At 36.2% G+C, this 16018-nt stretch overlaps 2 protein-coding genes across 2 annotated transcripts in view; one reads left to right on the top strand and one right to left on the bottom strand.

Annotated features, from left to right (window-relative positions):
- Nucleotides 1-2013, top strand: part of cox6b1 (cytochrome c oxidase subunit 6B1) — a 4540-nt gene extending 2527 nt beyond the window's left edge. Inside the window, exons 3-4 of the mRNA XM_073830685.1 lie at nucleotides 1553-1653; nucleotides 1746-2013. Of these exons, the coding sequence (XP_073686786.1) occupies nucleotides 1553-1653; nucleotides 1746-1799 (155 nt within the window). The 3' untranslated portion in view covers nucleotides 1800-2013. The remainder of the gene's footprint in view (nucleotides 1-1552; nucleotides 1654-1745) is intronic.
- A 4602-nt stretch (nucleotides 2014-6615) lies between these two features.
- katnip (katanin interacting protein) overlaps nucleotides 6616-16018 on the bottom strand; it is a 28567-nt gene continuing 19164 nt past the window's right edge. Inside the window, exons 15-27 of the mRNA XM_073831155.1 lie at nucleotides 15158-15880; nucleotides 13537-13751; nucleotides 12954-13032; nucleotides 11792-11969; nucleotides 11556-11721; nucleotides 11236-11441; nucleotides 11067-11131; nucleotides 10159-10269; nucleotides 9915-10054; nucleotides 9625-9726; nucleotides 7785-7945; nucleotides 7242-7327; nucleotides 6616-7140 (exon numbers count right to left, since the gene is read on the bottom strand). Of these exons, the coding sequence (XP_073687256.1) occupies nucleotides 7082-7140; nucleotides 7242-7327; nucleotides 7785-7945; nucleotides 9625-9726; nucleotides 9915-10054; nucleotides 10159-10269; nucleotides 11067-11131; nucleotides 11236-11441; nucleotides 11556-11721; nucleotides 11792-11969; nucleotides 12954-13032; nucleotides 13537-13751; nucleotides 15158-15880 (2291 nt within the window). The 3' untranslated portion in view covers nucleotides 6616-7081. The remainder of the gene's footprint in view (nucleotides 7141-7241; nucleotides 7328-7784; nucleotides 7946-9624; nucleotides 9727-9914; nucleotides 10055-10158; nucleotides 10270-11066; nucleotides 11132-11235; nucleotides 11442-11555; nucleotides 11722-11791; nucleotides 11970-12953; nucleotides 13033-13536; nucleotides 13752-15157; nucleotides 15881-16018) is intronic.

Genomic DNA, 16018 nt, shown 5'->3' with positions numbered 1-16018 from the left:
TTATTTTTATTTTTTTTTTTATCCTTATACTTTAAACTGTCTGTTCATCAAATAATAAAAAAGAAAATCGGTAAAAATTCTACTGTATTTTCAATCAAATACATGCATTAATAAGAGACATTTAGATATCTTACCAGTAATGTATATGCATCTCACAAAAGTGAGTAGACCCCTGACATTTCAGCAACCATTTTAGTATATCCTCTCCAGGGACAATACTATAGAAATAAAACTTGGATATATTTTAGAATATTAAATGTGCAGCTTGTATAGCAGTATAGATTTACTGTCCTCTGAAAATAACTCAACATACAGCCATTATTGTCAAAAGTGAGTAAACCCTAAGTGATAACAGCAGTATGTTGTTTAACCATGCAAGCAAAGCCACATGTTCTGTTCATCTTGTTTATGTTTTTGTCTGCTTGACAGGACATACAAACTTGTGTATCTTGTATTAGAGCAGCTAAAATTAGGTGCTTGAAGTACAATTCTCTCATACTGACCACTGGATGTTCAGCATTGCATCTCATGGCAAAGAACTCTCTGAAGATTTGAGAATTAGAATTGTTGCTCTTCACAAAGATGGCCAAGGCTATTAGAGGTTCAGTAACACCCTGAAACAATGTTACACTACAGAGGTCAGGGTCATACAGAGGTTTTTGAAGATGGTTTCCATTCAAAACAGGCCTTGCAAGGGTCAAACAACAAAGTTGAGCACTCATTCTGTGCGTCAGGTGCAAAACCAGATACACGAGTGCTGCCAGCATTGCTTTAAAGGTTGCAGAAGTAGAAGGTCAGCTTGTCAGTGCTCAAACCTCATGCCTCGCACTGCAACAAGTCGGTTTGCATAAGCGTCGTCCCAGAAGGAAGCCTTGTCTGGAGCTGGCTCACAAGAAAACCCAAAAACGGTTTACTGAAGACAACCAATCCAAGAGCATGAATTACTGGAAACATGTCCTGTGGTCTGATGAGACTATAAGATAAACTTGTTTGGTGAAGGTGATTGGGTGGCAAAGTATGTCTCCAGACCTATACCCTATTAAGCGCCTGTGGGGCATCCTCAAGTGTAAGGTGGAGAAGCACCATGTGTCTAACATCCAGCAGCTCTTTTAGGAGTGGAAGAGTATCCCAGCAACAACCTGTGCAGCTCTGGTCAATTCCATTCCCAGGATGATTAAGGCAGTGCCAGGTAACAATGGTGCTAACACAAAATACTCACTTTTGTTGTCAGCTATTTTGACAATAATGGTTGTATGTTGAGTTATTTGAGTAAATCTATACTGTTATACAAGCCGCACATTGACTACTCTAAAATATATCCGAGTTTCATTTCTATAGTGTTGTCCCTTGAGATGATATACTAAAATGGTTGCTGAAATGTGAGGTGTGTACTCACTTTTGTGAGATACTGTACATAAAAAAGCAGTACATTTCACACACACAAAAACCCCCAAAGAATTTTCTATTATTTTCATAACACATTTTAGAAATACCATGGTACCATGTCCAAAAAACACAGTAGTGGATAAGAATCCATTTCATTTCTGTATAGATTTTTATCGCTGCCAAAAAGCTCTAGATGCCAAAGGTGTTGACACAGCACCATGTGACTGGTACAAGAGGGTCTACCAATCTCTCTGTCCTCTTTCCTGGGTAAATATTCCTTCATTTTCTATCTCAGTAACCATCAGAATTGAATTGTGCATAAAGATCGTTCACTCTCAATATTTTTGTGTGTCGCTCAGATCGAGAAATGGGACAGCCAAAGGGAAGATGGAACATTTCCAGGAAAGATCTGAAGATCGCACAGTCTCCAAAGCACTGCATCAGGGGAACCGAAATGCATCTGTCTGTGGTATCGTCTCACCTCAGCCATGCAGGGCCTTATCAATGTTTGTTCATAAATGCTCCTGTCAGGCTGGAGGATGAGGTTGATTGTTATTGTCATTCCTTACTTAAAATGAAAGTAGATTGCAGATTCTGCATTAAAATCTCTCAGGCTTTGAAATGTGATTCGGTTGTGGTGTGATTCATGGAGTCAAAAACAATAATTTTGGCTTAGCATCCAATACATATAACACGAAAACAACAGGTATTAACAGAAAATTGGCAGGTATAGTCGTAATGGCTGGGTTTTACAATGCAGCAGTTTACTTTTGAGAGGAAGAACTAAAACAGTGGATTTGATACAGTTCAAGTTTTTTTTTTTAAAGTCATTTAGTAGCAAGCAAACTAGATGAGCTCTCCATGAGCTGAACATTTAATATGTTTTGTTCAGATGGACTCTCAAGGCGTAAATGAGTTTGTTTCTGCCTACTAGGGGTGGGAGAAAAAAATCGATGCATCGCGATTCTCTCTTCAACGATTCTGAATCGATTCCTAATATTTCAGAATCGATTCTGAGCTTGTTTTTTTTTTCTGCATATGGCACGTGTGCGCGCTAGAGACGCGGCTGGCTACAGCGCACAGAATTTGCACTGTGAGACACGTGCGCATTGCTTGACAGTGTGCTTCCATACGCCGTGTTTTACTTTAGATATGCGTTCATTTCTGCCGTCTGGAATGCAAGAAACTGTTGCACTGGCAGACTCACGTGCGCTTTGTGTTTGTTCGTCCTAAAGCTCGATTGCGGATGCGGTTAAATGCACTTGCATTTTGGAATAGTTTCAAACGAAATTGTTATACAGTCAGTTATGTTTTCAGAGCAGGACAAAACATCTGATATATTGAAATAGATCTGTGCATCAGTGGCGTTCCGTCCATATACAGTAAGCTGCTAATGCTCTGCACAGGCCCGGACATAGGCATGGGCAAGGTGGGGCAATGCCCCCCTAAATGCTGTGACTGCCCCCCCAAACGTAAAGGCATGCAAAATTCCGAATTTCATAAAACAAACAAACTAAATTGCCTTATGTTATTTATCCTATTTACACGAAGGTATGTCATTTCTGTCTCTACATGATCGCGCGTTTACAATGTCTCCTCTGCGAAAACACGGACGGGATCGCGCACTCCATTCATAAAAACCGACTTTACTATAGCGCGGAATACCACAGAATTCGTCGATTTTTGGATTAATAAATCAAAAGTTGGTCTGTCACTTAATTCAAATCGCGATATGGACTAGTTTCTGTGAAAACTGAAATGCAAAAAGACTGGAAAAGAATTTAAAAAGACTGATGATGATGGCAATGTAGAGTTTGAAGACCTCTCTACCGTTTGCAAATATCTACACGGGTATAAGAATGCATTTCCTCAGCTCCATCGCATGTATGTGACCTCCCTTGTGATTGGAATATCATCTGCATCATGCTAAAGCTCTTTCTCCACTTTGTCTCGTGTTCTTACTCCCTTCCGCCGCACTATTGCTACATGAAAGAAAAAGAAATGTAGTTATTCTGGCTCAGGAGAAGGGCATAACCACAGGCCTAGATATGCATGCATTTGTTAGTCTTTTTGCACAGAAAAGCAGACGACTGATGCTTTAAAAAAAAAAAAATTTTGTAAAAAAAATACACAAAAAAAGAAATAAAAAAATATATGAATAAAATAAAAAGACAAAAAAATGAAAAGATAGATAGATAGATAGATAGATAGATAGATAGATAGATAGATAGATAGATTTAAAAAAGTAAAAAAAATAAAATAAAACATAAATGCAGCCTCAAAAGGGCACAAGCCAGTGTCCTATTTGTGCCGGTCCCAAGCCCGGGTAAATGCAGAGGGTGGGGCATCAAACATAAAACCTATAAGACAAATCAAATGGATCAAAGGAGAAGATAGAGATATGGATAGGTGGACTGATATGATGACAGCATAGTTAGTATAGTTTTCTTTGCATAGATAATTAGAGAAGCTCACCCACACTTGCCCCCCCAATATTCTACATGCACCCCCTAATGGGGCTGGCTAAATCCGGCCCTGGCTCTGCATATCCAGGCTGTCAGAGAGAATGCGTTCACGTGTTAAATAATATAAACATGCTTATAAATGAATCCCTTATTTGAATCTTCTGGGCAAGCAGATTCTCCGCATCTTCCTTGACTCCTCAGAATTGATGCGCATTCTGTTTTCTGATTTCATTCGCGGGGTAAGCTGTCCGCGAAGCGCTCGCCCAAGCGGAAAAACGCGCTGTTGCTGCCAGATCCTGATTGCCAAAAATGTATTGTATTTTTGTATATTATATATAATATGTATATTTTCATAATTTCTCAACAATTCAAAAGTTTAAAGTCCACAGAAAAAATAGCCTATATAAAATGTATATATATTTTTAAAAATAATAATAAACAGGAAAAAGAGGAAATATTAAAATATGATTTCGTCTCTGATTTTATTGGTGTCTAAATAATGTAAAGATATTATTATTTTTGGTATTACTGGTGGTTTTAGCACTCAGCATACCTGGTAAATAAAAGTGTCACCTCTCGCCACTGCTGTGCATTAGTTTGGTAAAGCTGCCTGTCTATGATCTCATCAGTAATAATAAAATGGCAGTAATGCTGAGGAAAAAAGAAAAACTATTGTCTGTAAACTTTCGGATACCTGAAGAAAACTTATTTTAAATAAGTAATTGTTTTAAAAAGTACCTTGCTTACATAATTTTAAAAAAATAAAGTAAAGTTGGCCCAAATTAAATTTGATATAAAACAAATATGAAAATGTAGCCATGTGCAGTACTATTGAAAACTGAGAATGTGACCATCGTGATATTTAGTTGTTAATGAAAACAGTAATCAAATTGAATCTTGAAACCGGTGAAGATTGACACACCTACTTTTACAGAGATTCCAACTATAAACAAAAAGCATAGAAACTGCAATTTTACATGTTTTTAAAATTGTAAAGTTGTATTTGCACAGCAGAAGAATTAATTGGGGAAAAAATGTAGATCAAGAATCGTTTTGGAATCGGATCGTGACTCCCAGAATCGGAATCGGATCGGATCGTGAAGTGCCTGAAGATTCCCACCCCTACTGCCTACGAACACATTTGTGGAAATTTGGAATCCTGTCACTTTGAGAAATGTAGCACTTGCTCACGTGCAGTGAATGGGTGCCGTCAGAATGAGAGTCTAAACAAAGCTGATAAAAACATCACAATAATCCACAAGTAATCCACACCACTCCAGTCCATCAATTAACATCTTGTGAAGGCAAAAGCTGCATGTTTGTACCTTTAAACCGCCTCATCTGGCCAAAATACATAATCTGTAATAATGCTTTAAATCCATAATCCATTATTCCACTTCCTCCAGTCAAAATGTTTCTGTCCTGACTCAGATTAAATGACTTTTTTATTTTCATTTGTTTCTCAAAAGTTTCTCAAGATGTTAACTGATGTACTGGAGTGGTGTGGATTACTTGTGGATGATTGTGATGTTTTTATCAGCTATTTGGAATCTCATTCTGATGGCACCCATTCACTGCAGAGGATTCATTGGCAAGCAAGTAACATAATGCTACATTTCTCCAAATCTGAAGAAGAAACAAACTCATCTACATCTTGGATGGCCTGAGAGGGAGTACATTGTCAGCCAAAAAACAATATCACAGCTATTACAATCAACAAATCACAACAACTGCTAGAATTATTTGGATTAAGCTAGATAAAACTGGCAAGAGAAAAATTAATAATTTAAGGTCCCATTTGCTCAGGATTAGGATTAGTCAGCATTCAAATCCGTAGTGATGATCGTAATACAAAGGTCAAACTCAGTTTATGCTGCTGTAAATGACTTTTGCAACACTAGATCCTTCACAGGGAGTTGTTTGATTGACAGGCGATCTGACCAATCATATCGCAGAATTTTACATTTTGTCCAACAAACAAACCAGACAGGAGAGTAGATTAATGTCAGTGGACTTGAATTAAAAATAAATATGGTTTGAGTCTTTGCGCTGTTGAAACATGATGTCTTCTGATGTTCAAGTCAAAAAGACAAAAAAGTAATCAGTTCACTTCCAGAACAAAAATTTTCAGATAATTTTTTTGTCATTTAAGATGTTTCAGGATTTCTCTCCATATAGTAGACTTCTATGGTGCCCACGAGTTTGAACATCCAAAATGCAGTTTACATGCAGCTTCAAAGGGCTGAGGAAGAAGGGTCTTATCTAGTGAAATGTTCAGTTATTTTCTAAAAAGAAATTGACAATTTATTTACCTTTTAACCTCAAATGCTCATCTAGTCTAGCTATGCATTAACTCTGTGTATTCTGGTTAACAGAGTCGACACAGAGCTAGACAAGATGAGCATTTGAGGTTAAAAATAATATAAACTGTCATTTTTTTGAGAAAATAACTAGAGACCCTTCTTCCTTGGCTGGGATTGTTTAGACTAGAGCCCTTTGAAGCTGCATTTAAACTGCATTTTGGAGGTTCGAACTCGGGGGCACCATAGAAGTCCACTATATGGAGAGAAATCCATATAGAAAAAAAACATTTCTTTATGACTGAAGAAAGACAGACATGAACATCTTGGATGACAGGGGAATGAGTAAATTATCTATACATTTTTGTTCTGGATGTTAACTTCTTTAAAAGTGAAAATACATTGAAGTCTCAATATAAAATTTCGTACCCAAAACATAAAAATAGTGACAAACAATAAAGAGATTTATTTAAATATTTAATATTTAATAATAATAACAGTGGCTTTAATATGAGGTATACTGTTAGCATTTGCATAATATTTGTAAAAGTGTTTTAAATGAACTGTGAAACAAAAACTGAAAAGATATTGTAAATACTTAATGTTTTGGAAATATTAGACACTTAAACTGTTTAAATATTCCAAATATGGCTGTGGGATACAAACTACAAATTATCACAAGTGAACGTGAATAATGAAATGCACTGGTGTGCTTGTTATTACATGTCAGCTTCCATCCAAAAATCACATGACATAGTCAAAGGACACTTACTTTAAAAAGACTTACAACAACATCATAGTAAAAACAAATATACAGCTTTATCCTACAGTTTGAGTGTGTGTTGAGGTTACTGAGTTCTCCAAATATTCCCAGAGGGTAAAGAAAAACAAAACCTGCTTTTAAAATCCCTGAACTCTGCCGGCTTGCTCTCAGTATCGCTGCTTTCCGTGTTTCCGTACGTCCGTCATGCAGGTTTTGGGCCGCAGAGCTGCAAACGTGCAGGAGGTAGTCATTATATTAGCTTTGCATAAAACAAGTGCATGCATGTCCTCATTAAGCCAATTAAACATGTGTGATGATTGTGAGCACCTGGGTCAGCAGTCTGCTTCTTCTTGTGCTGGTGAATGATCTGATTCTCATTGGTCAATTTCACATCCTGGTCCTCCACATGGTTGCTATAATGACACACAATCCAATTCCTCATTGTGTTTCACTGACACACATTTCACCGTTTACATGAACACAAAATGCATCATGAATGTGACCTAGGCTAGACGGATAAATATAAGAGCGATCACAGCTTCTCATACAGTTTATTTAAAACACTCTCTCTTTCTCAAGTCATCATCTGCTCTGTTTAGCATCACACCCAGGGCACAATCAGGCCAAACAATGAGTCAGTCAACAGCGGTTGTGCATGTGTTTTGTCTGTGTTTGGCATTGAGCGCTTATACTCAGCTGTTTGTGTGTTTACGTGGGTGTTTAATTAGCGCAATCTTAAAAATAGAGGTTGCAAGAATGTTTTTTTCTAGCCTAATGCAATAGAGCAATTCGCATTACTGTAAAAAAACATTGCTCAACTTGCCTTAAACAAAAAAAGCACCACAGAAATATTAAATGCAGTGAGTGTACCTGATAACTGTGCTCTTCTCTCTATGTGTGATTTGCGTGTTGTCTGTGAACAGTATGGTGTGGTAAGGAACGACAGGATCCAGGGTTGGCAGAATTCCCCGTGAAACGTTCTTCACACACTCTATAATGCCGTTGTACACTAACAGGTCATCGACTAGGAGCTAAACACACAATGAGTGAATTAATGCACATTAGTTCAAGTCATCAGAAACAGAAAAACAGGTGAATGAAACAGCATTTTTAGATTTTTGTGTGAAGGTCTTTGATATTTTTATTCAACAAGGAAGCATTAAACTGATCAAAAGTGACAGTAAATACATATGAAATGTATTATAAATTTTCTATTTAAATAAGCCTGTTTTCAACACTGGAAATAATCAGAAATGTTTGTTGAGCTGCAAATCAGCATATTAGAATGATTTTTGAAGCACCATGTGTCACTGAAGACTAGAGGAACGATGCTGAAAATTCAGCTTGCATTACATTTTAAAATATATCGGTTTTAATTTGTTTTTAAAATTTTAATAATTGTGACCCTGGACCACAAAACCAGCCATAAGGTTAAATTTTACAAAACTGAGATGTATACATCATATGAAAGCTCAATAAATAAGCTTTCTATTGATGTATGGTTTGTTAGGATAGGACAATATTTGGCCGAGATGCATCTATTTGAAAATCTGAAATCTGAGGATGCAAAAAAATCAAAATACTGAGAAAATCACCTTTAAAGTTGTCCAAATTAAGTTCTTAACAATGCATATTACTAATCAAAAATTACATTTTGATATGTTTACAGTAGGAATTTTACAAAAAATCTTCATGGAACATGATCTTTACTTAATTTCCTAATGATTTTTGGCATAAAAGAAAAATCAATAATTTTGACCCATACAATGTATTTTTGGCTATTGCTACAAACATACCCCAGCGACTTAAGACTGGTTTTGTGGTCCAGGGTCACAAATTAATAACTATTTTTCAGTTTTTACTATATTTTTGATCAAATAAATGCAGGCTTAGTAATAATACAGTTGAGGTCAAAAGTTTACATCCCCCTTTCAGAATTATATTTCACCAAAATAAGAGGGATCATACAAAATGCATGTTGTTTTTTATTTAGTACTGACCTGAATAAGATATTTCACATAAAAGACATTTACATATAGTCCACAAGAGAAAAATAATAGTTGATTTTTTTAATCAAAAGTTTACATACGCTTGATTCTTAATAATGTGTGGTTATCTGAATGATCCACAGCTGTTTGTTTTTTTTGTTTGTTTAGTGATAGTTGTTCATGAGTCCCTTGTTTGTCCTGAACAGTTAAACCGCCTGCTGTTCAGAAAAAAAAATCTTCAGGTCCGACAAATTCTTTGGTTTTCCAGCATTTTTGTGCATTTGATCCCTTTCCAACAATGACTGTATGATTTTGAGATTTATCTTTTCACACTGAGGACAACTGAGGGACTCATATGCAACTATTACAGAAGGTTCAAACACTCACTGATGCTCTAGAAAGAAAAACCATGCATTAAGAGCCTGAGGGTGAAAACTTTTGAACAGAATGGAGATGTGTACATTTTTCTTATTTTCCCTGAATATCATATTTTTTTATTTAGTACTGCCCTTCAGAAGCTACAGAAGACACTTACATGTTTTCCAGAAGACAAATTAAGTTAAATTTATCCTGATCTTCAAATTCAAAAGGTTTCCACCCCCCAGCTCTTAATGCATGGCTTTCAAAAACATTAAAAAGCATATGGACCCCAAACTTGTGAACGGTAGTGCATATTAAAAGTATTTAAATGATGCTGTAATTTGTGTGTTTTTTGTGTTTACCCCAAATTCCTTGACTCCTCGCTGAGGTGTTTTAGAATAGTTCCATAATTTAATCATGGAGACTGTCATTGGCTGGTCAAAGATGACATAAACACGATTCACCTGGAAAAGACGCAACAACAAGATCAAATTCTAACCACTAAATGAGCACGATTTAGCGAAAAATCACTTTAGATAACTTCCTGATGACTCCTATGGGGTTTTCTTTAAAGCTTGTTTTGAGAAACAACAGTAATCAAGGGGGCGGAGCTTAGCTGGTAAATCTACAATCAAACACAGTTTGTTCTCACCAGTCCAGGCAGCACTGGTGCGAGCCACATGTGTCGGCCATCATGTGTGTTATTGATCCCATCTATCAGTTTATCAGGTGTGCGGACGTCACCGCACAGGTTATCCAACACATTCACACTGTCAGGGAACGCAGCAATGTCTGTGACAAACTCTTAAAGAATACGATGTTACTTGAGCTGTAAAGTGTCTCAATTGTGTGTGTGGAGCCTTGATTGATCACTGTGTGTGTGTTCATAAGGATACTGTTGTCACTGAGTGGGATCTTCTGGTCATTCTGGTCATAGAATTCCAGCCCATTAAGGCCGATGTAGTACGGGTCGCCCCACGTCGTCAACAACTGCAACTGGAAAATAACTGAAACAGAAGTCAAGGAAAAAAAACACACACATAGAAATTATCCAAATTCATGGATCAATGGGAAAATGTAACTTTTAGAATGTTCTGCTGAGCTGTTACTTTCTGCCGACGGCTGATAAAAAAAATGTAACAGCTATGCACTGGCATTTATGGCAAAAAAGTTATTAAAATATAATATAAATATAATTGTTATATAATAAATATTATTTATAATGTTTTATCTTTATTTTTATCAGTCCAATAAAATAATTTATTTGGTATAGTCAATTAATAAAATCATGAAATAATAGATTTTTTAATCCATCTATCTACAGACAGATGATCCACAGCTGTGTTTTTGTTTAGTGATAGTTGTTCATGAGTCCCTTGTTTGTCCTAAACAGTTAAATTGTCCTCTGTTCTTCAGAAAAATCTTTCAGGTCCCACAAATGCTTTGGTTTTTCAGTATTTTGTGTATTTGAACCCTTTCCAACAATGATTGTATGATTTTGAGATCCATCTTTTCACACTGAGGACAACTAATAGGGCTCATATGCAACTATTACAGAAGGTTCAAACACTCACTGATGCTCCAGAAGGAAACACAATGAAGATGTGTAAATTTTTTCTTATTATGCCTGTCATAATTTTTTTAATTTAGTACTGCCTTTCTGAAGATATGATATGAACATCTGACAATACATTAATGACTATTAATGTTACTAGTGATCGGTTTGCTTGTAACACATGAATCATGTATTGTTAGTCATGTATTGTAATAATTGTATTGTTATAGTGTGCAAAAGTGAGGATACATCCGCATGGCATCAACGGAGCCTCATAGTCCATACTGGCCAATTCATCTCTCCGGTTCCCTCCCCTGAAAACACACACAAACAACTTCATCCCTCTACACGAGAGAAAATATGTGGAGGTAAGATTGTTACACAAAGATGACTATAATAATATCAAAGCATGCTGTACCAGTGAGCGTGCGTGTCCTCTGTGTTTTTGCTGGTCGTAGTGAGCGTTCTGTTTTGAACTGCAGCACTCGTGTTGGACTGAAAGTAGTCTATGAACAGAATCTCCTGTGCAAAGTCAAAGTGGCAATTCCCTGGACCCTTGCGAATGAGAAACCCCTCGAGTGGAGAAATACAGGTGCCATCCAGGAACACATGCACAACTTTCAGCTGGAGGAAACACGAGCACATGAGGTGTTTGTGCTGGGAAACACTAGTCCACACACCTGTTATAATCCATTCTAGAATAACTTGCTTGAATAACAGCCTAGATTTTACACTCACCCCTCTGTAAGAGTCTTCAGGTGATTTGTTGTAGTTCCATATTCTGAATCCAGCGATCGTCTGTGGCTGAGCGAACCGTACAGTGAGTGTGTGATCTGAACCGGATGTGAAGGGAATCAGCCACATGTGTTTATCATCTGTCGTGATGTTCATCCCATCAAACAACCTGACAGAGAAAGAAAACAGGATTAGGAGCCAGTCTTAATTCTGATACACAGAATGTATCTTTCACTGACTTGTCCAGAGTTCGAAGGTCATTGCTGTACTCAGGGAGGTCGTTGAGGTCACGTGGTGATGCTGTTATCGTAGAAACATCAACAGGAATACTCTCACCGCCTTTACCAACGACCTCTAACCCCGTCAAACCCACATAGTGAGGGTCGCCCCACGACGAAAGCAGATTCAGCTGCAGAACTAGAGAGAAACACAATTCAAATATTCAATTCATGTTTATTTGTGTAATGTTTTCTACATTACACATCATTCCAAAGCAGATTTACAGAAAACGCATTAAATATTTCTTACTATGAGACTGCATTTTTTTGTGTGTTGATGTGAGTATATATACGCTGTATCAATTTATTAAAAAACTGATTTTTTTTTAATTTTGTGAAACATTGCAATTTAAAATAACATTTTTAATTATAATATACTTTAAAATATAATTTATTCCTGTGAAGCAAAGCTGAATTTCCAGCATCATTACTCCAGTGTTTAGTGTCACATAATCTTTCAGAAATCATTCTAATATGCTGATTTATAATCAATGTTGTAAACATTTGTGCTGCTTAATATTTTTGTGACCTATGATATTTTTTCATGATTATTTGATAAATACAAAAGTTAAAAGCATTTATTAAAAATTACTTAAAACACATTTTTTGTGTTACAATATACACTACTATTCAATTTTTTAAAAGAAATGAATACTTTTATTCAACAAGGATGTGTTAAATGGATAAAAAGTGATAGTAACGACTTATATTGTTAGAAAAGATTTCTATTTTGAATAAATGCTGTTCTTTTTAACTTTTTATTCATCGAAGAATCAAAGGAAAAGTTATCACAGGTTTTAAAAAAATATTAAGCAGCACAACTGTTTCCAACATCGATAATAAATCAGCATATTAGCATGAGATCTTAAGGATCACGTGACACTGAAGATTGGAGTAATGGCTGATGAAAATTCAGCACTGCATCACAGAAATAAATGATATTTTAATTAAAAAATAGGAACCCAATATCAGAAACTGCAATATTTCACAATATTATTGTTTTGTTCTGTATTCTTGGATCAAATAACAGCCTTGATGTGCATAAGAGATTCCATAAAAAAATAAATAATAATAATCCTACTGATCCCAAACTAAAAACCTTCTGTTATTTATTGATACTCACTGCTGCCAGTATAAAGTCCTGTTGTCTCCTCTCCAGTATCAGCACACGGTTCAGCTGAAGCGATGCAGTCCAGATCCATCTGAAGTAAAACATATCCCATGATTCATATTCACACAATTTTTGACCTCAGTAATGCATAAAAACAAGAGCAGCATTTTAAACGGCTAATTTCTATATTTATGACAGTATTTATTTTTGTTTTATACTACATTTTACTTTCTCCACTCATAGCATCAAATGTATAATTTATAATTTCATTACACAAACAATTGCAACAGCATCATTACTCCAGTCTTTAGTGTCACAGGATCCTTCAGAAATCATTCTAAAATGCTGATTTGCTGAAACATGTTGAAAAAAAGTTTTTGCTTCTTAATGTTTTGTGGAAATATTTTTTTCAGCATTCTTTGGTAAATAGGAAGTTCTAAAGAACAGCATTTATTTGAAATAAAATCTTTTGCAATCATTTATACTGTCACTTTTGATGAATTTAATGCTACCTTGTATTAATTTCTTTAAAAAAAATATTACATAGAGCCAAAAATATCTACAATATGAGCACTTTAAAAGCAGTGTCACATACCTCGGTGTGTGTATCCTCTTTCCTGAAGCCGGCCTGGGTGAACGGTCTCTCCTCTCCTTCACCGTCAGCCGTCCGTGGCCGCTGCAGCTCCTCTTCCTCCACGCCCGGTCCGCCCAACTCCATCTCACTCCCAAACGTGTCATCAAACTGTGCCATGGCTTCCAAGATGTCATCATCCGTGGTGAAAAGGATAGTATCGCCAAACTGATCCAATGCTGAAAAAAAAAAAAAAAAACACGAAGTTCATGTTAACATTAAAAGAATTCAATCATCAATTACACAGCCCTGCATATTGAACAGATTTGTAAAAATATCAACTAATTTGATGGTGCAAAGTTCAAAAATACACTACCAGTTAAAAGTTTTTGAATAGTATTTGAATGTATATATTTTTACCATTTAAAATAATAGAAAATGCATGCATTTTAAAATGTAATTTATTCTGATTTCAAAGCTGAATCTTTAGCATCATTAGTCCAATCACATGATGCTTCAGAAATCATTCTAATATTTTGATTTGCTGTTCAAAAAACAGCCGAATAGAATTTTTCTGGTTTCTTCGAGAATTAAAAAGTTCAGAAAAACAGCTGAAATAGAAATCTTTTGAAACATTATAAAAGTCTCTATTATCACTTTTGATCAACTTAAAGAATCCTTACTAAAAAAAGTATTAATTTCTATAACTTATAGAAATTATAAATAATAAAATAAAATAAAAAAATTATACTGATTTTAAAGCTTTTGAATGGTATAGTGTATAATATTACAAAAGCTTTTATTTCAGAAGAATGCTGACCTTTGGATCTTTCTATTCATTAAAGAATCCTGAAAAAATGTACTCAACCTATTTTAAATATTGATAATAATAACAATAATAATCAGCAAATCAGCATATTAGAATAATTTCTGAAGACTGGAGTAATGATGCTAAAAAAATTTGCTTTGAAATTGCAGGAATAAATTACATTTTAAAATATATTCAAACAGAAAACTGTTATTTTAAATATTTTTACTATTTAAAAATTTTACTGTCTTTGCTGTACTTTGGATCAAATGAATGCAGGCTTGATGAGCAGAAGAGACTTCTTGTTAAACATGAAAAATCTTTTGACTGTTAGTGTATTATAAAAACTTTCTTTTACATACAGTTTTCCATAAAATATTATTGGTAATAAAGTTTCGTTAAATTATTATTATTATTAGTTTCTGCAATGGAAAAAGAGTTTAAAAAATATATTTAAATACTTCAAAGAACTTTACATAAGCTTTTTTTAAATTTATAAACCAGTTTTTTTTTCTCGCAAAATCTGTAATTTTCTGTCACTGTTTGGATGTAGAAGAAAACATCTGGCTCATGTTTGCATTTTCTTCCATCACTGGCCATAATTCTAACCCTGAAATTAAAATCAAGCATCTTCAGAATCATTCATACATGTGAAAATAATCAAGAATCATGTCTTTGTGGCAGTTTTTATAACTGGGGATAACATGAGAGACTTCTTCACCTTACAAATGCTTGTCAAAAGCAAAAATATTACAAAACGCAATATTTAGTGAGAAACTGTGATTTTTGGAATCAGAAGCCCAAAACCACTAAGATACATGATGTTTTGGTCCGTACCTCCAGAGAGCGTTCCAGAAGCTTTGGCGATCTCCCCCCTGAAAATACAACGACCATCGAGAAGCATTTCCATTTCTCGTGCTCCTCTGAACGAGTGAATCCTGGACTTGTTGTAATTCCAAACACGGATCATCGCCAGGCAACATCTAACACCCAGATCCATGCTGACCATGTGCTTGCGGCCTGGTGTGAACGGAGCCAGCCAGAGGTGCATGTCATCCTGTGTGCGGTGTACACCATCTATCAAGTTAGTAATGACACGTGGATCCTTCCCGTAGGCCGGCAGAATGTTAATATCGGGCGGGTCAGCCGTGATGTGGACCGGTGTGACCGGCTCGCCGGTTGAAGAAAAGATCTCGATACCGTTGAGGCCGACGTAGTGGCGGTCGCCCCACGTGGACAGGATGTTAACGACGAGATGGCGACCCTGCGGGAGAACCGGGATCTCGAAATCCTCATCGGGGTCACGAGGGTCGTCTTCGGGGTCGTCAGAATCAGGGAGCGCCGGTGCGGAAGGGCGTCGGGTGGAGACGGGTGTCGGACGGGACTGACGCTGAACAAACTCGTCAAAAATATCTCCCTCCAGACCCATGTTGGAGATTCGTCCTCGCTGACACTGGTTGAACTTCGTTAACGAGTCCCAGGATTCCATTAGAGGGTCATCCGGTTCGCACCAATGAGGTTTCGGTCTTCTGTTACGGACGGACGCTGGGCTGCTTTCCTCTATGGCAAGAAGAAACAGATAAATAAAGCAGTGGATAGATGTGCATATATTTATGGGGAAGGATGAGTAGCTGCATCCCAGTTTGTATATTTCTAGGATGCACTGCTGATGGGTTTATTAAGAGGAAAAGGCAAAAA

The sequence above is a fragment of the Garra rufa genome, chromosome 24 (assembly GCF_049309525.1).
Source record: "Garra rufa chromosome 24, GarRuf1.0, whole genome shotgun sequence".
In the NCBI taxonomy this organism is placed as follows: domain Eukaryota; kingdom Metazoa; phylum Chordata; class Actinopteri; order Cypriniformes; family Cyprinidae; genus Garra; species Garra rufa.
The sequence above is the reverse complement of the archived record's forward strand: the minus strand, read 5'-3'. Positions and strand labels throughout refer to the sequence as shown.